General features: G+C 36.2%; 2 protein-coding genes across 2 annotated transcripts; one reads left to right on the forward strand and one right to left on the reverse strand.

Annotated features, from left to right (window-relative positions):
* Positions 1-3,451: 3,451 nt before the first annotated feature.
* On the forward strand, positions 3,452-4,408 carry LOC150066404 (olfactory receptor 11G2-like). The gene has a single exon (XM_090352871.1). The coding sequence runs from the start codon at positions 3,452-3,454 to the stop codon at positions 4,406-4,408; it is 957 nt and encodes a 318-aa protein (XP_090208997.1).
* Positions 4,409-16,085: 11,677 nt separating this feature from the next.
* On the reverse strand, positions 16,086-17,042 carry LOC150066405 (olfactory receptor 11G2-like). Its single transcript, XM_090354670.1, has one exon. It carries the CDS (start codon positions 17,040-17,042, stop codon positions 16,086-16,088), a length of 957 nt encoding a protein of 318 aa, XP_090210796.1.
* Positions 17,043-22,859: the final 5,817 nt, after the last annotated feature.

Raw genomic sequence — 22,859 nt, forward strand, 5'->3', positions numbered from 1 at the left:
ATGATAAGGATCACGGTTCAAAGTCAGGCCAGACAAGAAAGTCAGTGAGATTCTTATTTTCAATTAACCACCAGAAAAATGGAAGTGGAGCTGGGATCAAAGTGGTAGAGTGCTACCCTTAAGCTGAAGAGTTGAGAGGATAAATCAAAGCTCTGCCGGTCTTCCATTTCTAATCATTAGAATCAGTTATTTAATTATTTCCAAACAACATTTTTCAAAGCCTGATTATTTAGAGCCCATGAGAAGGTAAGACAATAAGAAGAAATGCTGTATTCCACAGGGAATTGTTGCATTGCACTTAGGATTCTTTGTTAATAAATGGAATCCCTATTTGTTGAAAAAGTATGTGGAAAATATCAGAGGAGTTTAAAGTCTCCAAAGACCATGATCCAAGTAAATAATCAGAAACGATATATTTGTCTGGTCTTCATAAATTGGACTTTCAGAATTGAGAACAAAAAGGAAATCCCTCCAAAGTTCACGCTTTGCAACTTACAGTAGGTTATACAGAAGATCTTCAAATACTTCAGAAGCCGTTCATGTGCTTTCTACCAGGTTTGGTAATATTTATTTTCCCTCCCAGACTTCTAACTCAACACATGAATAAAAGTGAGTCCAAATTTTACATGCTATCAGGACACAATTGCTGTGCACACATTCATCTGCTAGCATGTGCTTTCATCTCATTCTGAATATGTAAATATTTGATTAAAGTAGAATTCAACATACAAGTTTGGCAATAAGTTTAGAAACTAAAACATGGTTCACAAAATCTAGAAATACATTCTTCTGGATTTCCTCAAACCTTGAAAATATTATTACTTGTTGTTTACAATGACTATCAGAAAATCTGTCAGAAAACACATAAATGATAGATTTATGGAGGTTAGATTTATTACCAGTAATATACTGATTCTAATGCTTGAACAATTCTGAAACTAGCAAACATTTTCTTATTCCACTCTGAAAATTTGATCTGCCAAACTAACCATTCTTATCTATTTTAAGAGGGAGGTTACTACACTGCTTTTCTGTGAAACAACACTTCATTTTGTGGAAAACCGACTTATCATCTGTTTGCTTTTTAATTGTTGCACTGATGGGATCTTCTCTGAATGGTGACTTTATATACTTAGTAATCCTCAATAAATATTGGTGGTGCTGAATGAAACAGGTAAACGTTGTCTTGACTTGCACTCTACTCTTAATAAAACAACAATTAAAGCAGTTGAAGGCAGGGTCCTGGGGAATTCGGACACAGACAAAAAAAAAAACAAAAAAAGAAAATGACTTTATAAAATTTTCAAGTGAGTTATGAAGAAATTAAGCACTAACACTGCTGAAGGAGCTAAGAAAAGTTTCATCTCGACTTAGAGAACACAGTTGAAGAATTTCTTAAGGTTACTTTTTGTTTTGTTTTTGTTTTGTTTCTGTTGGTCATGGGGTTTGGTTTGAACTCTGGTCCTAGGTGCAGTCCCTAAGCTCCTCAGCACAAGGCTAGTGCTCTACCACTTGAGCCACAGCACCACTTGTAGATTTCTGGTGGTGATAAGAATCTCATGAACTTTAGTGCCCAGGCTGGCTTTGAGTCGTGATCCTCAAATGTCCTCAGTATCTAGAACTACAAGCATGAGCCACCAGTTGCCCAGCTGTTAAGAATATTTTTGAAATGCATTAATATTTATTACCTTTTGCATTACCAATGATACCTACTTTATCACTGCTTGTAGACATATTTCAGCTCAATATACATCTATAAGTAAAGTTTGAATGTCCTCCATTTTAAAGGTGCTGTTTCATTTCTACCATTCTTTGGGAATGCCTAAGACAGACATCTATCTCCAGGGGAGGAACAAAATGCAGACAATGTACAACAAACTTAGCTGAGAAAAATAAGTCAAGATAGAAAGCATAACAAGGATACTAACTGTATCTCGGTGACAGAAATTGCTTGCAACCAGATGTAATTAGTTTTTGTTTTGTTTTGCTTTTTGAGTGCCTGGTTTCAAATCACATAGGCATTGTGTTTGTGTCTGAGTGTACAGTTAAAACAGATCTATGGTATATAACTTACATACTAGAAGAAAAGGTTAAAAACATTCATAGAAAAGAAATCCTAGTTATTATATCTGTAAAACATTGCCCCTCACCTGATATGATGATATTAAAAATATTAAACTGAACCACCAAACTGAATTCAGACTTAGTACAATTATACATCATCATAATCAATGAAATAATCATTCTTTGGTATCCATGAGAAATTGTTTCCAAAATGTTGTGGATATAAAAATCCATATGGGTTCAAGCACTTTATAGAAACTGGTACAATTTATACATATTATATAACACATCTTTCTTGATATAAATACATAAAATGTATAGCAACTAACAATTCAATCTTCCCAGCTACTTTAGGTAACTCCATGATTCTTAAGAATTCATTATGCAGAGGTAACTATGTATTGTAACCTGTTTGAGTAAATATATCAGGACCTACTCAAGCTCATACAACATAACTTACAATTGTAAGTTTATAATGACCATTTATTAAATTCAAATATATATTTATATTTATATTATGTATCTACTAATATGTCATATCTTTACATATTTACATATTTGTTATTATTGACATTGTTGTTGGTGAGTCAAGTCACCTAGATACAGAAAAGCCACATTTTGAGAGGTCAAATTGGGAACCTTTGCATCTGCAAATGGACTATTGTCACAAAGACCTGCATTCCCATTAATTTAACACTGTTAGAAAATAGAGTCATGTGAGCAGGAGAGAAAAAAATGAGCAGAGAAACAAGATCAACAAACTGGGTCAACTCCAATGAAGAACTGAAGTAGGCCACTGTGTTGACCAAAGGAGAACTAGGAAACAGGACAAGAGCAGACAGGAGACACATGGCATGGCATACCTATGCCGGGGCTGGTCAGAGCTTGAATAGGGTCAGGTCATAGAGTAAGGTCACAGGGAGCTTAAGAGTTCATGACCCAAGACTGATAGGTCAGGTAACCTATTATCCAAGTCCCACACCTATCTCTAGGAATTCAGGCATGACTATTACCTGAAAGTCAGGACTTCCCTGCCTCCTCCATGAAGAAAAGATGATACCAGTTAAACCTAATGACCTGTTATCAGCCACGTGGCCATGGCGGCAGCAGTTAGACTCACTATGCCTAATTCATTATGATTTTGCCCCTTAATAAGATAATATTATAAGCCGGACACAGTGACTCACAGGTGTATTCCAGGATACTCAGGAGGCTGAGATCTGAGGATCAAGGTTCAAAGCCATTCCAGGCACAAAAGAACCTGAGACTTTTATCTCCAATTAACCTCTAGAAAACGGGAAGTGGGGGATACCCAAGGGTATCCATGAAAACACAATGTAATACATTGAATTTAATAACCATGATCAACTTCATGTCTTCCAGAGCAATGAATCTCTCCGACAAAGGGAACAAGAACCCCGTTAGCCACTTTATCCTCATGGGCTTTCCCTCCAGCCCTCAAATTCAGCTCCTCTATTTTGGGGTCTTCTCAGCAACCTACACCCTGACGCTGATGGGGAACACAGCCATTGCCTGTGCTGTGTGGGCAGACCGGCGTCTTCACACTCCCATGTACATCTTCCTGGGGAATTTCTCTCTCCTGGAAATATGCTATATCACCACAACCATCCCCAACATGTTGGCCAACTTCCTCTCCACAACCAAGTCCATCTCCTTTGTCAGTTGCTTTGCACAGTTTTACTTCTTCTTCTCCTTTGGGTGTGACGAGGGCTTCTACCTTTGCATCATGGCCTTTGACAGATACCTTGCCATCTGCCGCCCTCTGCACTACCCACGCATCATGACCAGGCAGTTGTGCACTGGCCTGGTCATCTTTGGATGGTCCAATGGGTTCATCATTTGCCTGAATCCAGTTCTACTCATTTCACAGTTACCCTTTTGTGGTCCAAATGTCATCGACCATTTTATGTGTGATCCTGTCCCACTGATGATGCTGTCCTGTTCTGAGGTCACCACCGTCCAATCCATTTACTCTACTTTCAATGCATTCTTCATGATTGGGACCTTTCTCTTCATCCTTTGTTCTTATGCTTTGGTGATTCTGGCTGTGTTAAGGATGCCCACTGCTGCCAGCAAACATAAAGCCTTTTCCACTTGTGCTTCTCATTTGGCAGTTGTCAGCCTCTTTTATGGCTCTATTGTAGGGATGTATGTCAGTCCTACATTAAGACACTCAGTGGAAGTACAAAAATTTATCACCTTATTTTATTCTGTGATAACACCACTCTGTAATCCTCTGATTTATAGTCTAAGAAACAAAGAGATGCAGACTGCTCTGACAAAAGTGTTTTGGTCTGCAATGCCATTATTAAAACATAAATGAGAATGGATTAACTTAAGGTTCACCATAATGTAACCAAATAACACTTAAGTATAAATGTTTCCAGCAAAATTCAATGTGGGTTCAGTAAGTAGGTAATAAAATATTTTATAAGTATTATTTACTGTACAATGTGTTAATCTTAATTATTAATTGCTCAAGAAGAATTTATATGTAGCTAAGTTTCTAAATCAGTATGGAAGAACATATAGAAATACAAAGTTGGTCACATATTGATTCAAGATTAATATTGAACATATTCTTCTTTGAGACCATTATTTAAAGGAAGGATTCACATACAAAAAAATCCAGCTGAGGGCCGGGAGTTTGGCCTAGTGGTTAAAGTGCTTGCCTAGAATGCATGAAGACCCGGGTTCGATTCCTAGGTACCACATACATAGAAAAAAAAAGCCACAAGTGGTGCTGAGGCTCAAGTGGTAGAGCTCTCTAGCCTTGAGAAAGTCCAAGGACAGTGCTCAGGCCCTGAGCACTGAGCCAGGACTGGCAAAAAAAAATCCAGCTGAGTTGAAGCATTCTTTCCTATTCATGCTATAAAAACATTTTTTCTTAGAATGATTTTTAAAAAACAACAACTAATGTGAAATGGTATGTCAACAAGCAACCAAACTAAGAATGAGGAATTTTGTCCCCATTTTTTGTTTTTTAAACTAAGAATGAAGGAAAGAAGAAAGATATATGCAAAGGGCTAAATGCAATTCAAATTTCTATACACTTTGCTTTCAATTAATATCAAGTGAAATATTTGTTGGTCATATAATACTTATTTGTTAGTCATATTTACATGAGATGTAGTTATGAATTATATTTTTAAAGGACTTTCTGTTTGAAGAATGTAGCCATGATTAATCTTGATATTAGCTTTTATTTTAAACTCTTGTCATCTGTTTTCAAGAATAACTCTGTGAAACATGTTGAAGAAAACAAAACTAACAAAATATGTACAAAATTTTCTGTAAATTAGTATCTCCAAAAATGAATCTATCCTTAAACAAACTATACATGATAATTCTTTTTAAGTGATAATAATTGAATAAAAAACAAAAACACATCATCCATGCTCATAAAGGAAATGAAAATAACAACGACCATATTAACCCCAATTAGAATAGCCAGTATTCTGAACTCAGACAATGACAAATGCTGGCAGGGTTGGGGAGAAAGAGGAACCCTACTGCCCTGCTGGTGAGAATGCAAAGTGGATCACCCACTCTGGAAGGCAGTTTGGAGGTTTCTTAAAAATCTGAAAAGAGACTTTCCCTATGATCCAGCTATACCACGCCTGGGCATCTACCCTGAGCATCATAACCCAGGATATGATAAGGACACATGCTCAGCCATGTTCATCTCTGCACTATTCACAATAGCCAAGCAATGGAAACAACCCAGATGCCCACTACAAATGAATGGATACAAAAAATATTATACACACACACACACACACACACACACACACACAATGGAATAATACATGATCAACAGACAAGATAAAATAACGGCACTGACTGGGAAGTAGATGAAACTAGAGTGAAGCATGTTGAATGAGATAAATCAAGACCAAAGGAAAAGAAGGTGCATAGTATCCTTAATATGTACATGTTAGATCCAAACAGTACAAGAGCAATGACTCAACATTTGGGTACCCAAGGTGATCGACATGATCTTGGAGAAATAAACATAACTACATAGACAAAAAAAATCTATGATAGAATATATGCTGCTTAGACATAATGTTTTATTATATAGATTAATCTGTATCTATGACATACAAACCCTCATCTTAATTTTTATTATGTTCTAAAATCTATGTGCCAGTGATTGCATATAGAGATACCCATCATCACTATTTTGTGGTTCAGGGGGCTTGAACTCCCCATGGGCCCTGTCTCTGAACTCTTCAGCTCGAACCTACCGACCTAACCTGACCTACTCTTAAGCGAAGCCCCACTTCCCATTTTCTTGAGGTTAATTGGAGATAAGAGTCTTAGGTCCTTTTGTGCCCAGGTTGGCTTTGAACCTTGATCCTCAGATCTAGGCATCCTGAGTAGCTAGAATTACAGGAGTGAGCAACCACCCCCAGTTAGAGATTCATTTTGAATACTTGTATGTTAAATATGAAAAAAGGAATAATAAAAATATAGATCAAAGAAACAAAAAAATACAAAAAGAGAGGGAGAGAAAGGAGCCAGGAGTGTCCCTAGTGCTAAAGTGCTTGCCTAGCATGCCCAAAGCCAAGGTTTGATTACTCAGTCTATTTTCTGTACACAAACACATTAATTTGAATTTCTCTAAGGAAGTGGGATGTTTTTCCTTCTTTGTTCATCCCTCCCAGCTACTGTTTGCCATCCTCTTAAGCCTCATCAAATATTGGTTGAATATTAAGTTAATTTAATACCAAAAGATGCTATTTTTTTGCCAGTCCTGGGCTTGAGATCAGGGCCTGAGCACTGTCCTTGGACTTCCTCAAGGCTAGAGCTCTACCGCTTGAGCCTCAGCACCACTTCCGGCTTTTTTCTATGTATGTGGTACCGAGGAATCGAACCAGGGTTGTCGTGCATGCTAGGCAAGCACTCTATCACTAGGCCAAACTCCCGGCCCAAAAGATGCTATTTTGTAATGACAATCATAAAGCCTTACAAATTAAAGACTATATTTAAAAATTAATGCTGGTCAGAAAAGTATTTCTTCTCCTGACTTAAGATAGAGGAAGGACTAATGCAAGATCTGCTGATCTTCCAGATCTAATTATTATGATCAGTTATTTAATTATTCCCCAAGAACAGTTTTCAAAGTCTGGTTATTTAGAGCCCAAGAGAGGATAAGACAATAACAACAAATATTCTATTCCACAGGGAATGATTGTGTTGTGCTTAGGATTGGTTGTTAATAAATGAAATCCCAACTTCTTGAAAAACGATATGGAAAATGTCAGAGGAGTTGAAAGTCTCCAAAGACCATGATCCAAGTAAATAATCAGAAACAATATATATGTCTGGTCTTCTTCATACATTAGAGTTTTGGAACTGAGTACAAAAAGGAAGTCCCTCCAAAGTTCATGCTTTGCACCTTACACAAAAGATCTTCAAATTTTTCTGAAGCCTTTCATGTGCTTTATACCAGGTTTGGTAATATTTATTTTCTGTCCCAGACTTCTAACTCAACATATGAATAAAAGTAAGTCAGAATTTTACATGCTATCAGGACACAACTGCTGTGCACACATTCATCTGCTAGCATGTGCTTTCATCTCATTCTGAATATTTAAATATTTGATTAAAGTAGAATTCAACATACAAGTTTAGAAATAAGTTTAGAGACTAAAACATGTTTCACAAAATCCAAAAATACATTCTTCTGGTTTCCCTCAAACATTGAAAGTATTATTACTTATTGTTTACAATGACGATTGGAAAATCTGTCAGAAAACACATAAAATGACAGATATACAGAGGTTAGAATTGTTATCAATAGTGTACTGATTCTGATGCTTGAGCAATTCTGAAACCAGGAAACAGTTTCTTATTCCACTCTCATAGCTTGATCTGCCAAATTAACCAGTCTTATCTACTCTAAGAGGTTATATACTTTCATTTTCTGTGAAACAACACTTCATTTTGTGGAAAACCTACTTAGTATATGTATGCTTTGTAATTGTTGCATCGGTGAGATCTTCTCTGAAAGTTTATTTTATATACTTACTAAACCTCAATAAATACTGGTGCTGCTGACTGAAACAGATAAGCATTGTCTTGACTTGTGCTCTACTGTTAGTAAAACAACAAATAAAGCAGTTGAAGGCAGGGTCCTGGGGAATTCCAACACAGACCAAAATAAAAGGAAAAAAAAAAACAAAATGACTTTATAAAATTTTCAAGTGAGTTATAAAGAAATTATGTATTAAGACTGCTGAAACAGCTAAGAAAATTTCACCTCCACTCAGAGAATACAGTTGAAGAATTTCTTAAAGATTTTTGTTGTTGTTTTGTTTTCTTTTGATTGGTTATGGGGTTTGGTTTGAACACTGGGCCAGAGTGTTGTCCCTGAGCTCCTCAGCCAAAGGCTAGTGTTCTACCACTTCAGACATAGCACCACTTCTGTTTTTGGTGTTTAATTGCTGATAGGAATCTCACAGACTTTAGTGGCAGAGGTGGCTTTGAGCCATAATCCTCACATATCAGCCTCAAGGATAGCTAGGAATACTGGCATAAGTCACCAGTACCCAGCTATTAAGAATATTTTTGAAATGCATTAATATTTACCATCTTTTACATTACCAAAAGTACCTTCTTTATCTCTGCTTATACACATATTTCAGCTCAATATACATCTACTAGTTAAATTTGAATGCCATCAACTTTAAAGGTATTGTTTCATTTCTACCATTCTGTGGCAATCAATGGCTAAGTCATAGACTGCTGTCTCCAGGGGAAAATCAAAATACATTTGTCCTCTCTCAGTCAATGTACAACAAATACAGCTGAGAAAAATCAGAATCAAGATAGAAAGCATAACAAGGATACTGAGTGTATCTCAGTGACAGAGATTGCTTGTAACCAGATGTAATTTGGTTTTGTTTTGTTTTGCTTTTTGAGCACCTGGTTTCAAATCACATAGGCATTGTGTTTGTGTCTGAGTGTACAGTCAAAACTGATCTATGGAAAGACCACAAACACCTGGACCAAATTGTCCCCCCCCCCGACCAAATTGCCCATGTCCTGTTCCCACAGACTCATGCTGACAAAAATTTTTTTACTAAACCTAGTTCCTGCCTTAGGGCTCTATATAAGCACCTGATGGTTTTCAATAAACAGAGCTTGATCAGAACCATGTCTTGGTCTCATTCCTTTGTGGGTGTCTGTCCCACTCATTTAGGTACGGTTTCCTCTCGGGTCTCAGTTGATAGAACCCCGTGGGCCGGGGCAATGGTATATTACTTATATACTAGAACAGAAGATAAAAACATCATAGAAAAGAAATCTTTGGGTTTTTTTCTTTTTCCATATATTTTTATTGTAATTAATAGAAGGGTTACATTATATTCACCAGACAGAAGATGTATTACTTCACAAACATTGATACCTTTCCTCATGTCTTGGTCCCCCTTCCCTCACCCCACCCCAGCCCCTCATCTTGCTTTTCCCCCTTCTCCATCTGACTTCAAATAACGAAATATGCATATATACAATATATCAGATAACCAGAAGAAATACTTTAACCATATGAGATAACTAAGGGACAGCAAAAGAGGTGAGAGATAACATAGTACATTAAGGACAACAATCACCCATTATATGGCTTTTGGTTCTCTATCCTGGAGGTCCTTTCATTTAGCATCATACTATATGGCCTTACGTATCAAGGTTTTGCTCTCTTGTAAATCTCTGCTAGGAGAGCCCAAGGTTTCTACTGATTATAACAAATGAGAGAAACCATTGAGCCTATGTTCCTTTGAATCTGGCTTACTTCACTTAATATGATTTTTTCTAAGTCTTTCCATTTCCTTACAAATGGGAGCAATGCTATTCTTTCTGATGGCAGCATAGAATTCTATTGTGTATAAATACCACATCTTGTTGATCCACTCATCAACTGAGGGGCATCTGGGTTCATTCCATATCTTTGCTATGGTAAATATTGCTGCAATGAACATCGTTGTGCTAGTGGATTTAGTATATCCTTGTTTTTGGATGATTGGGTAAATGCCAAGTAGTGGAATTGCTGGGTCACAGGGGAGCTCTATGTTTAGCCTTTTGAGGAACCTCCATACTGCTTTCCATAGTGGCTAAATGAGTTTAAACTCCCATCAACAGTGTAGTAGTGATCCCTCCTGACAACATCCCCGCCAATATCTGTTGTTATTAGTTTTCTTGATCCTGGCCATTCTAACTGGAGTGAAGTGCAATCTTAGTGTTGTTTTGATTTGCATTTCTTTTATGGCATTTCTTCATGTGTCTATAGGTCATTCGTGTTTCTTCTTCAGAGAAGACTCTTTAAGTCTTTGGCCCATCTTTTAATGCAATGGTTATTTCTTTCAGGATTAGTTTTGGAGTGATTCAATTTTTTGAGCTGTTGATATATTTTAGATATGAGGCCTTTGTCCATTGTTTGCTTAGTGAAATTCTTCTCCCACTTTGTAGGCTTTCTAGTTAATTTGCTAGCTATGTCCTTTGTCATACAGAAGCTCTGCAGTATCCAGACTTTCTCTTATTTGTTGTGTTTCTTGGTCCTTATTAAGAATGTTTTTACCTGTGCCAAGGAGATTTAGTGTATCGCCTATTCTTTCTTGTAATGTTTTCAGTGTATCAGCTTTTACTTTGAGGTCTTTGATCCATTTGGAGTTAATCCTGGTGCAGGGTGGCAAAGAAGGATCCAAGTTTAGTTTTCTGCCGGTGCTTAACCAGTTCTGCCAGCACCACTTGTTGAAGAGGCTGTCTTTCTTTCATTCTGTTTTTTGGCTGCCTTATCAATGATTAGGTGGCCATAGGTCTGTGGGTTATTATCTGGGTCCTCAGTTCTATTCCATTGGTCCTCAGGCCTGCTCTTCTGCCAGTTCCAAGCTGTTTTGGTTACTATTGCTCTGTAATAGTCTAAAGTTTAGTATTGAAATTCCTCCTGCGCTGTTCTTTCTGCTGAGAATTGTTTTTGCTATACAGGGTCTTTTATTATTCCATATGAAATTTGGGATCGCCTCTTCTATTTCTTTACAGACTGACATTGGGATATTGATAGGTATTGCATTGAATTTGTAGATAGCCCTTGGTAAGATTGCCATTTTCACAATGTTAATTCTTCCAATCCAGGAGCATGGGAAGTTTTTCCATTTCTTCAGTTCTGCTTTAATTTCCTTTTTCAGGGTTTTAAAGTTTTCATCAAAAAGGTCCTTTACATGCTTAGTTAAGTTAATTCCTGGGTACTTTATTTTCTTTGAGGCTAATGCAAAAGCCTATTGGCTTTTTGTAGCTGTTATTTCAACTCTACCTGCTGAGAAACAGATGATTATACATAGAGAAAAAAATGATTTTAGTTGGCTTCTCCTTTGTTAGGAGATTGTGGCTGTCTAGCAGATACGGCTGTCTCTTAGCTGTCTCTGTTGATCTTGTTTTTTACACTGGTGATGAATTGTTAACATAAAAGGAACAAAAGTACATGTTTAAATCAAAAATTGTGATAAGGAAGTGTGTTCAAAATGATCTCCAGAATGATAAAAAATTTTTCCTTATATCCCAGAGATTGAGATTATAGAGGTTAAGCTAGTCCAGGTTAAGCCTAGATTTTGATGAAAGCAATAGGCCCCAAATAAGTGTTTGAACATTTCCCTTAGGCTTGCCCTGGGGTTTCTGCTTCTCTGTTAGCTCAGATGGCTACCAATGTTTATCTCATATTCATTCCAATTTTCCTTCTTTTGAACAAGCTTACTGTTTGTAGTAAAGAAAGCCTTGAACAAGTTGACAGCAATGCTGATAAGCACTACTTTATATGCACTATTACTTCTTTCCTGTCCTTTGTCTTGGTTCATGATTCCATTTATAACACAAATCTATTTGGGCAAGATGCTTTTAATCTAAGATAGGCATACAAATGAAAACTGGCACTTAGTGAACATTTCTTTTGACAGTTTATGTCCATTTGCTCATCAAATGCTACTTACCACACTATTGATTGAATAGGAGCGAAGAGAGTAGACACATTAGTTTCATTTCTGTCTCTAGAAGAAATTGGTTTGTTTTTCTATATTTATGGTAATATTAACTCTATTGTGCATATCCTTTCGTATGCTGAGATATTGTCCTTTGATTCCTAGGTTCTTCAGGGGTTCGATCAGGAAAGTATGTTAAGTTTTGTCAGACTTTTAATGGAGCTATTATGATAATTTTCCTTCATTCTGTTTACATGTTGTATTATGGTTATTGATTTTCATATGTCAAGCTATCATTTCATCCTAGAAACCAACTCAGTCATAGCACATGATCTTCTTTTTTTATTTCTTAAATTGTATTTTATTGTCAGGGCAACATATAAAGGGTTTACAGTTACATTAGTCAGGTAGTGGGTACATTACTTCTTGAACATTTATTCCCCTTTATTTATAAAGTCTTAAATCTACAAAAAGTTATTAAATGCTATAATTTCTCTCTATAAAGAGAGAAATCATTGCTTTGAAGGTAGTTACAGCAAATATCACATACAACTACCTGGTGTTACACTTCATTAGGTCAACATATTTTTTTGCTACTTTTCTTGATCTTAGATATATAAAGAATTATTGAGTGAACAAGTGTTAGGTACCTGAGTTAAATTGAAAATTGATGAGGTTGTGAATTAAAGCCTTTTGTTAATGGAGTCTTTAGACAGGATTCATGTTTAATTCACTTTGTTTCTGTGAGGAATATAAACAAACAGAAAGAACCTCCCTCAATACACCCCATCTCTTTTGTAAAGGAAGCTCTCACAAATCTTTTCTCCAAGTGCAGAAAACTTCCTTGGTTCTTCCTGAAAGGAATATCACATAGTGATGCACTGCTCTTTGAGACAGGAAACTTCTTTTTTTTTTAGCTTGGTTAAGAATTTTATTTTTTGTAATTTTTTATTGTAATTAATAAAAGGGTTACATGATAATTGCCAGATAGAAGGTGCATTAATTCACATACATTGATACCCTTTCACATGTCTTGGTACCCATCACCCTCCCCCCTACCCACCACCCACCCTCCGTCTTGGTTTTCCCCCCTTCCCTATCAAGTTTCAGATAACCAAATACAAATAAATTCAATATATCAGATAACAAAGTGAGATACTGTAACAATATGCGATATCCAAGAGACAGCAAAGGAGATGAAAGATAACACAGTACATTAAGGACAACAATCATTCATTATATGGCTTTTGTTTCAGTATGCTGGAGGTCCTTTCAATTAGTTTCATACTATATGGCCTTATATATCAAGGTTTTGCTCTATTGCAGATCTCTGCTAGTAGAGCCCAAGGTTTCTACTGGTTATGACAAATGAGGTAAACTATTGAGCCTAAGTTCCTTTGAGTCTGGTTTACTTCACTTAATATGATTTTTTCTAAGTCTTTCCATTTCCTAACAAATGGGTCGATGTCATTTTTTCTGACAGCAGCATAGAATTCCATTGTGTACAAATACCACAACTTGTTGATCCACTCATCAACTGAGGGACATCTAGGTTGGTTCCATATCTTTGCTATGGTGAATAATGCTGCAATGAGCATTGTTGTGCTAGTGGATTTAGTATGCCCTAGATTTTGGATGGTTGGGTAAATGCCAAGTAGTGGAATTGCTGGGTCATAGGGGAGTTCTATGTTTAGCCTTTTGAGGCACTGCCATACTGCTTTCCATAGTGGTTGAACGAGTTTGCACTCCCACTACAGGAAACTTCTTGTAGGCTATAATGGTATATCTGCAAACAGTGTCTGATATTCCTGTTGTCTTATACAGTTGAAGTAATTATTCTTAAAGAATTTATTCAGGCCAGTGTTTGGCCTAGTGGTAAAGTGCTTGCCAAGCATGCATGAAGACTCAAGTTCAATTCCTTGGTACCAAATACATAGAAAAAAAGAGGGAAGTAGTTCTGTAGCTCAAGTGGTAGAGCCCTAGCCTTAAGAAAGCCAAAGGACAGTACTCAGTTCCTGAGTTCAAGGCCCAGGACTGGCAAAAAAAAATTGAAAAAGCTTGTTCACCAGTGATTAAAGTATTGGTATTAAAAGTTAACTGCATACATTAAAGAAGGAAAACTATACAAAGATAGCTAAGATAATTATTATCTGTGTGGAACAGGTAATAATGAAAAATGCAGAAATAAAATATGGCTGCCAAATATGTCACTTGATACTGTTTGAAGTAAAATGAGTAGAGCTCTAATTAATGTTTGATCTTTCACAATTGTCTTTCACCTTATCTATATTGGTTATAAAAATAGCTATGTAATTCCTTAATCTCAGTATAGGTGCTCTCTGACCTCCCATCTAATACTCAGCTTAAGCTGTTTCTGTTTTTAAAAACATCCCCCCATACACATACACACATATATACTGTCATTATGACTCACATTATATACATGCATATATAGTATTTGGAGAAGTGAAAAGATGGAAAATGCAAACATATAAACCATTTCTTTTTTAATGAAAAGGTGATGGGCATGGGGTTACAGTTACATAATTAAGGTAATGAGTAAACTTGTTTTTAAACATTGTTACCCTATCCCTAATTTTCTGCTGCTTAACTCTCATTGTTCCTCCTCCCCCAAAGTTGTGAGGTTCATCTGCAATATAGTGTCAAATGAGGATCAAGGATACATTGATTCATTATGTGTCCTGCTGTTTCTGAGATGTTTTTTTTCCTTTCACCTATCAATTTATCTTTTATATATGACATAAGGAACAGAAAACTAAGAAAGATGAAAAAGAAAAAATAGACTACATATACGACACAATAAGAACCTCTTATTTTCATATCTTAGTTTAATGTTGGTAAAGTACTATACACTAAACAATAGGGTTATTGAAATCCCCTGTTAAGATTATCATGGACATATTCTAGTTCTTACAAATGAGGGAAATGATACAACCTAATTTTCTTTGGGTCTGGCTTACTTCACTTAATACACTTCTTTCCTTTTCCTTACCAGTGAGGCAATGAAATTCTGATGGCAGCATAGTATTCCATTGTGTATATATACCGCATCCTTTTGATCCATTCATCTACGAATGGACATCTGAGTTAGTTTCATATCTTAGCTATGGTAAATAATGCTGCAACAAACATGGTTGTGGTGATGGCCTTACTTAAAAAGTGGGATAGAGACTTTAAGACACACTTTCCTGCACAAATGGCCAACATATACATGAAGAAATGATTAACATCTCTGGCCATAAAAGAAATGTGAATCAAAACATTAAGATTACATCTTATACCAGTAAGAATGGCCATAATCGAAATGTACTAAAAAAGATGCTGGTGGGGATGTATTCAAAGGAGAACACAACTACACTATTGGCAGGAGTGCAAATTTATCCAATGACTCTGTAAACTATTTAGAGGTTCCTCATAAGACCAGAAGAGAGGACTAGTGGTAGAGTACTTGGCTAGCAGGGACAAAGTCTTGTGGTCAATTCCTTGGTACCACATACACAGAAAAAGCTGGAAGGCATGCTGTGGTTCAAGTGCTAGAGCACTAGCCTTGAGAAAGCTCAAGGACAGTGCCCAGGCTCAGTGTTCAAGCACCAGGACTGGCAAAAAAAAGGACTAAATGTAGAGCTCCCCTATGATACGGCAAAACATTTTCTTGTTATGAAAAATAACAATGGAGAAGAATATAACTAATATGAGTGTGAAAAAGTAAGCAACAAATTTTGCATCTTTACATGTTCCTCCTTAATTACAAAAGTAACCTTTGACCTTTCAGAAACTCAGTTATAAGACTTTTCTTCAGAAAATTTAATTGAAAAAGTGTAACCCAATAGACAGTAGAAGAATTTCAAAATTGAAAACATATTATTGTAACAGTTTCTAAACAAAATAATTTAATGTTTCCTGAAAAGATTTTTTTACTCAAGTCTATTAACATTGATGGTTAATGAATTTAAACAAAGGGACAGGAGTGATTAATGACTAGTTAATTATTAATGATAAAGAATTTTAAATTTGTTTTATTAATGGTATTTCATTCCCAAAGACTTTCCTTAGGGCAGCTTGCATCTCCTTATTCCTTAGACTGTAAATAAGAGGATTACAGAGGGGTGTTATCACAGAATAAAATAAGGTGATAATTTTTTGCACTTCAACTGGGTGTTTAGAGCCAGGACTCACATACATCACCATAATGGAGCCATAAAAGAGGCTGACAACTGCCAGATGAGAAGCACAAGTGGAGAAGGCCTTGCGTTTGCTGGCTGCAGAGGGCATCCTTAACACAGCCAGAATCACCAGAGCATAAGAGCTAAGGACAAAGAGACATGTGCCAAGCATGAAGATGACATTGAAAGTAGAGTAAATGAACTGGGTGATGGAGTCCTCAGAACAGGACAGCATCATCAGTGGGACAGGATCACACACAAAATGGTTGATGACGTTTGGGCCACAATAAGGCAAATGAGAAATAAGAAAAACTGGCGTTATGAACAAGATTAACCCTCCTGACCATCCAAAGGTGACCAGGCCAGTGCACAACTGCCTGGTCATGATGCGTGGGTAGTGCAGAGGGCGGCAGATGGCAAGGTACCTGTCAAAGGCCATGATGCAAAGGTAGAAGCCCTCGTCACACCCGAAGGAGAAGAAGAAGTAGAACTGTGCAAAGCAGCTGACAAAGGAGATGGACTTGGTTGTGGAGAGGAAGTTGGCCAACATGTTGGGGACGGTTGTGGTGACATAGCATATTTCCAGGAGAGAGAAATTCCCCAGGAAAATGTACATGGGGGTGTGAAGACGCCGGTCTGCCCACACAGCACAGGCAATGGCTGTGTTCCCCATCAGTGTCAGGGTATAGGTTGCTGAGAAGACCCCAAAATAGAGGAGCTGAATTTGAGGGCTGGAGGGAAAGCCCATGAGGATAAAGTGGCTAACGGAGTTCTTGTTCCCTTTGTCAGACACATTCATTGCTCTGGAAGACATGAGGATGATCATGGCCATTAAATTAAAGGCAAAATGTTGTTCATATTACAATTCTCATCAAATTAACTTTTTTGATAATGATGGGAACATTGCCCTTTCTTTCTTTGAGGAATGAGGTAAATATAATGCATATTGAACATATGTGGGAAACATGAAAAATGTCAGGGACATATGCATAATGTTTGTAATTCTAACATGTTATACATGCTAACAAAACTAATGTCCCCAGGACATACCAATCAGGATAGGTGAATTTCTCTGAAGCATCACCAAATATAACTCATCACAACTGGTAGTGTTGATAACAGTTTAGTGTTGATAAGAATGACTATCAAAGATGTGCTGCTCCTATTATGACATTTGAAAATTCTGCTCTTACCTCAGTAAGCACAATAAATGGCAGCCAGAACATTCTTCTTTGCCCTTCTTATGGTAGCATGTAACACTGTGGTATGGGATACATAATTTATGTAAGAACATGCCCAGATTATGTACATAGAAATCCTTTCTCTGTAGCCTTCTGGATTTCCTTCCAAAATTTAGTAGAGTCCTTAAATTTGCACTTAAAATTCAATGGTAAAAAACTTTGGCTGCATTTCTCCATGAATGAAAATGGATGTTCTACCTATGTCAACTGACCTTTAGAAATTTTACTTTACTGAGTGATTAAACTTTTGAACTTGCACAACTTTGTCAAAGAAATTCATTGTGGAATGGATAACATTTTCTGTGTCTGTGTTTGGTGCAGATGTTTGTGAGTAGTTTTCCATAAAGATTTCTTTAGACCTAATTTCTGTCTTTTGTTTCTTAAAAAAAAATCTGAAGCTTGATCCTATTTTCTAAAAAAAAAATGTATCTGTACTGAAGCCTCAATACAGTGTCAGGACTCAGGCCTTTTAGTGTTTTTCATTCAAGGTTGGCATTCTATTATTAGGCCAGACCTCTACTTCTGGATTTATTTATTTTACCAGCCTTGGTCTTGAGTTAAGGGCCTGGGCTCTGTCCTGGAGCTTCTTTTGTTCAAAGCTAGCAGTCTACCACTTGAGCCCCAGTGCTACCTCTGGTGTTCCTGAGTACTTTATTGAAGATAAGAGTCTCATGCACTTTCCTATTTAGACTAGCTTTGAACCTTGTTCTGTAGATGTCAGCCTCTGGAGTAGCTAGGATTACAGGCATGAGCCACTGGTGCCTGGTTTACTTTTCACTTTTTTGGTGATTAATTGAAGATCTGAGTCTCACTCAATTTCCTGCCAAGTTGCCTTGGAACTTTGATCCTCAGATTTTTATCTCAGATTACAGATGTAATCAGCAAGTGCTTGGCAGTACCCACCACAGGCATTTTCTACCAAGACACTCTTAACACCTGTGCTGTCTGATACACTCTTCTGCTGCCCCTCACTGTGTGTCAGACTGAGATTATGCTTAAGTGTAACATTATTCACCTGTCCCACTCATTTTGCAAATAAAGTGGAAAGGCTGCTGTTTCCACATCTTCTTATTGCATTTGTGTGCCTGCATCTTTGTTTTCTATCAACTCCAAATCCAATATATTAAACATTTTGTTTGGAGGGGAGGGAAATGGGTACCAAGACATGTGAAAGGGTATCAATGTATGTGAATTAATGCACCTTCTATCTGGCAAATATCATGTAACCCTTTTACTAATTACAATAAAAAAATTAAAAAAATAAATAAACATTTTATTTCTATGGTAAATATAAAGTCTTTCCCTTTTGCATTGTACCTTAAACAAGACACTATACATGGAAGGCCATACCTCCCCTTGTTCCCTTTTGAGTGTGTAATAACAATTAAATAGTTATTTTGGTCAATTTTTCAGCATTTCCATTTGAACCCAAGGATTTACTGTACTGTATCAGGGTGCTTTACTCAGTGCCTTTGATATACTTTTTCTTTTGCTTAACTGTGATATTTTTCCCTTGGATCAATTTGTCGCATATTATTTGCCAAAAGACAAATGCCTATTTTATGTTTTGTTTTGATTTTTGAGATAGCATTCTATAAAGTGGGTGAATTTTTTATATTAACAGACAACATTAGAAGTAAAACAGGATTTTTAAGTGATGACATTCATAATTTACTTATGAATATACACTGATCCCCAAATATGTGTGTGTAAGCAAAGACAAAGACGTTATCAACAGCAAGGTAAGAGGCAATAAATGTTCATTCATTAATTTTTTTAACCTGTGGAATTATCTCAAGTCATCCAACTGCATTCTCTGGATGGAGAAAATATTCCTTTAGATACCTCATCAGTCTTAGTGCTGTATTTCTTCATGAGTTGTTTGGTTTCCTTTAAAAGCTTTAATTTTTAACCTTTTCACTTTGGCCTGTGTCCTAACTCTTCAGGATCCTATTTTCAGCAACCTTAATTAGGTATTTTGCTATCAGTAGAACCCAATAGTCACAATATTAGAACAAAGACAATACTTGCTTGATTGGAATCTTCTATGAATACTTCCTGCGAATAACTAACTGCACAATTCACAATTCAAAAGGGGATTGAGAAACCAAGAATTAAAATGTACATGAATTCTAAATATGTTCACCATTCAAAGAAAAGTTGTTTCAATAAAAACCAAAACATATTTATTAAGCCAGCCAAACTTCCAGCAGTATATTAGCTTGGGAGACAAGATATTTCAGAAATAGAAAATGATTTTCCTTTTATTCTAAATTAAGAGAGCATTGAAATCAGTATACTGTTGTTAATAAATTGAGTTCCACAAATTTATATATATATAACTTACATATATACTATATATATGTTTCAAACAAATATATATTTTCTCAAATATGTACATTTTTAAACAAAATTTCTAGTACTGCATGTAAGCAGTGATCATTAGTATATCAAAAGTGACAAGAAAACTTGATAAGCATATTAAACCATAGCAAAATAAAAATATTTGCAATATTCTGTGTTAATTTTTATTTCAACTAAATATTTACACATTCAGTAAAAATAAGAAAACACTTACCAGGAAATCAATTTATGTATGAATGCAAATTTTTAGTGTTCTACAGTGGGTAGAAGTTTTAACTCAGTTCTTGGTTACATCCTTGGATGGAAGTTTTAACAAGAGAAATGAAACAATATCCAATGGGTTAAAATGTAAGTGAGGAGCTTCAAGAATTGGATGAATGAGTTTGTAACCTGCCATGACTGTTAGAAAGGAAATTTAGGACAATTTTCTCCTCAACTTCAAAACTCACTAATGGTCAAGCTGAAAGCCCAGAGAAGGGTTTTATCTCACTTTGTTTACTTAGGTCATAACCTGTTGATACTGAAGCCCTCCTCAGATATTTTAGCATATTTGGTTAACAGATAAAACCATTTTTAGAATTCAATTTATTCACAATGAAGTTCTAGGCCAACCATTCCCTATGGGATAGAACATTTGTACAAATAGATAATCTTTTCTTATGTTTTAATAACCAGACTTTACAAAAGGTTTCCAGGGAATAATTAAAAAGCTTGTAGTAATAACCATTATGAAACATCAATCATTAGAATCAATGTTTTCATTTCGAAGAAAGAGAAGACGTATGTTGACCATCAGGAATGGTTCTTTTTTTCTCAAATTTACTTACTGTTAGAGTAGAGTAGATGTACAAGGGGTTACAGTTACATAAGTCAGATAGAGTCCATTTGTTTTTGAACTATGTCACTCCTTCTGTTCTTCACTTCTAGCTATTCCCTCCAGTCCCCACACATAGGTTGCATAGTTCATTTGCAACATAATGTCTAGTGAGTATCACTGATGTACTTTTTCACATACTGGCACTGCCATTTCTGTGCTCCCTACCCTCCCAATGACAGATAAATGAAGAAGGAAGACAAGAGGCAAAGAAACAAGAAACAGCCATCACCCCACACCCAAATAAATAGAAAAACAAAAAACAAATCTTGTTTCCATTTCCTGAAGTTCATTTTGGTAAATATTTTATATGACCATATACATACATAAGCTATTGCTCCTTTGTGAATCCCTCTTAAGATTATTCTCCTTTGTCCACATCAACAGAAGAAAGAGCAAGAATTAAATGACTGTCTCAATAGTTTCAGAAAAGGCATTTGACATGATCCAACACGCATTTATGCTAAAAATGCTCTGGAGAAACTAGGAATCCATGGAACATTCCTCAGTATAAGAAAGGCGGGGTATGAAAAACCCACAGCTAGTATTATACACAATGGTGAAAAGCTAAAGCCATTTCCTCTAAAATCAGGAAGGAGACAAGGATGCCCACTGTCTCCACTCCACTTTAACATAGTATTAGAATTCCTAGCTAAAGCAGTAGGTAAGATGCAAGCATAAAGGGGATCCAAATAGGGAAAGAGGAAGTAAAACTTTCCCTCTTTGCAGATGACATGATTCTGTATTTAAAGAACAGTGTGGACTACATTCCCCAGCTGCTTGAGCTGATTCAAAACTTTGGAAAGGTAGCAGGGTATAAAATTTACCCTCAAAAATAAACTGCCTTTCTATATGCCAACAATTAGAGGAACGAGGCAACAATCAGGAAAGCAACTCCTTTTGCAATACCCTTAAAGAAAATAAAGTACCTAGGAATTAATTTAACTAAGAATGTAAAGGACCTTTTGATGAAAACTTTAAAACCCTGAAAAAGGAAATTAAAGTAGAACTGAGGAAATCGAAAACCCTCGCTTACTCCTGGATTGGAAGAATTAACATCATGAAAATGGCAATCTAGCCAAGGGCTGTCGAAAAATTCAACGCAATACCCATCAATATCCAAATGTCATTCTTTAAAGAAATAGAAGAGGCAATACAAAATTTCATATGGAATAATAAAAGATCGCGTATAGCAAAAACACTTCTTAGCAGAAAAAACAGCGCAGGAGGAATTTCAATACCAAATTTTAGACTCTATTACAGAGCTATAATAATCAAAACAGCTTGGTGTTGGCACAAGAACATGCCTGAACACCAATGGAATAGAACTGAGGACCCAGATAATAATCCACAGACCTATAGCCACCTAATCTTTGACAAAGGAGCCAAAAAAGAGAATGGAAGAAAGACAGCCTCTTCAACAAGTGGTGCTGGCAGAACTAGTTAAGCACCGGCAGAAAACTAATGTTGGATCCTTCTTTGTCACCCTGCACCAGGATTAACTCCAAATGGATCAGTGACCTCTAGGTAAAAGCAGATACACTGAAAACTTTACAAGAAGGAAAAGGTGATACACTAGGCCTCCTTGACACTGGTCGAAACTTTCTTTTTTTCTTATTAAAGAATTTATTAACGTTGATTTTTACATCATATTTTAAATGACAAGTTTAACAAACAAGTGTTCAAGGAAGGAATCTCTATTTACAATCACTGGGACTTAGTATTTAGAACTAAATCAAAATTAGGCTAAGGGTTTGTATATCATGGAAACATTAATTTATGAAATAAAACATTATGTCTATAGAGCCATAGGTTTTTATGTCTGTAGAGTTATGTTTATATTTCCATTACCATGTCCATAGTTTTGGGTATTCAGTTATTGAGTCCTTGCTCTTATACTTAATAGCCACAAATTAAGGATTCCATGCACCTTTTGTTCCTTAGGTCTTGACTTGTCTCACTCAACATGATTTCCTCTAGATTCCTCCACTTCCCTGCGAATGCCATTATTTTATCTTGTCTGTTGGCTATGTAGAATTCCATTGTGTATATATACCACATTTTCTGTATCCATTCATCTGCAATAAGGCATCTGAATTGTTTCCATTGCCTGGCTATTGTGAATAGTGCAGAGATG

Source organism: Megascapheus bottae, chromosome 2 (genome assembly GCF_031878675.1).
Source record: "Megascapheus bottae isolate mThoBot1 chromosome 2, mThoBot2.hap1, whole genome shotgun sequence".
NCBI lineage: Eukaryota > Metazoa > Chordata > Mammalia > Rodentia > Geomyidae > Megascapheus > Megascapheus bottae.

Excerpts from the sequence above, each read along its gene's own strand:
- LOC150066404 (XM_090352871.1), top strand. The coding sequence starts at position 3,452 with ATGAATCTCTCCGACAAAGGGAACAAGAACCCCGTTAGCCACTTTATC.
- LOC150066405 (XM_090354670.1), bottom strand. The coding sequence starts at position 17,042 with ATGAATGTGTCTGACAAAGGGAACAAGAACTCCGTTAGCCACTTTATC.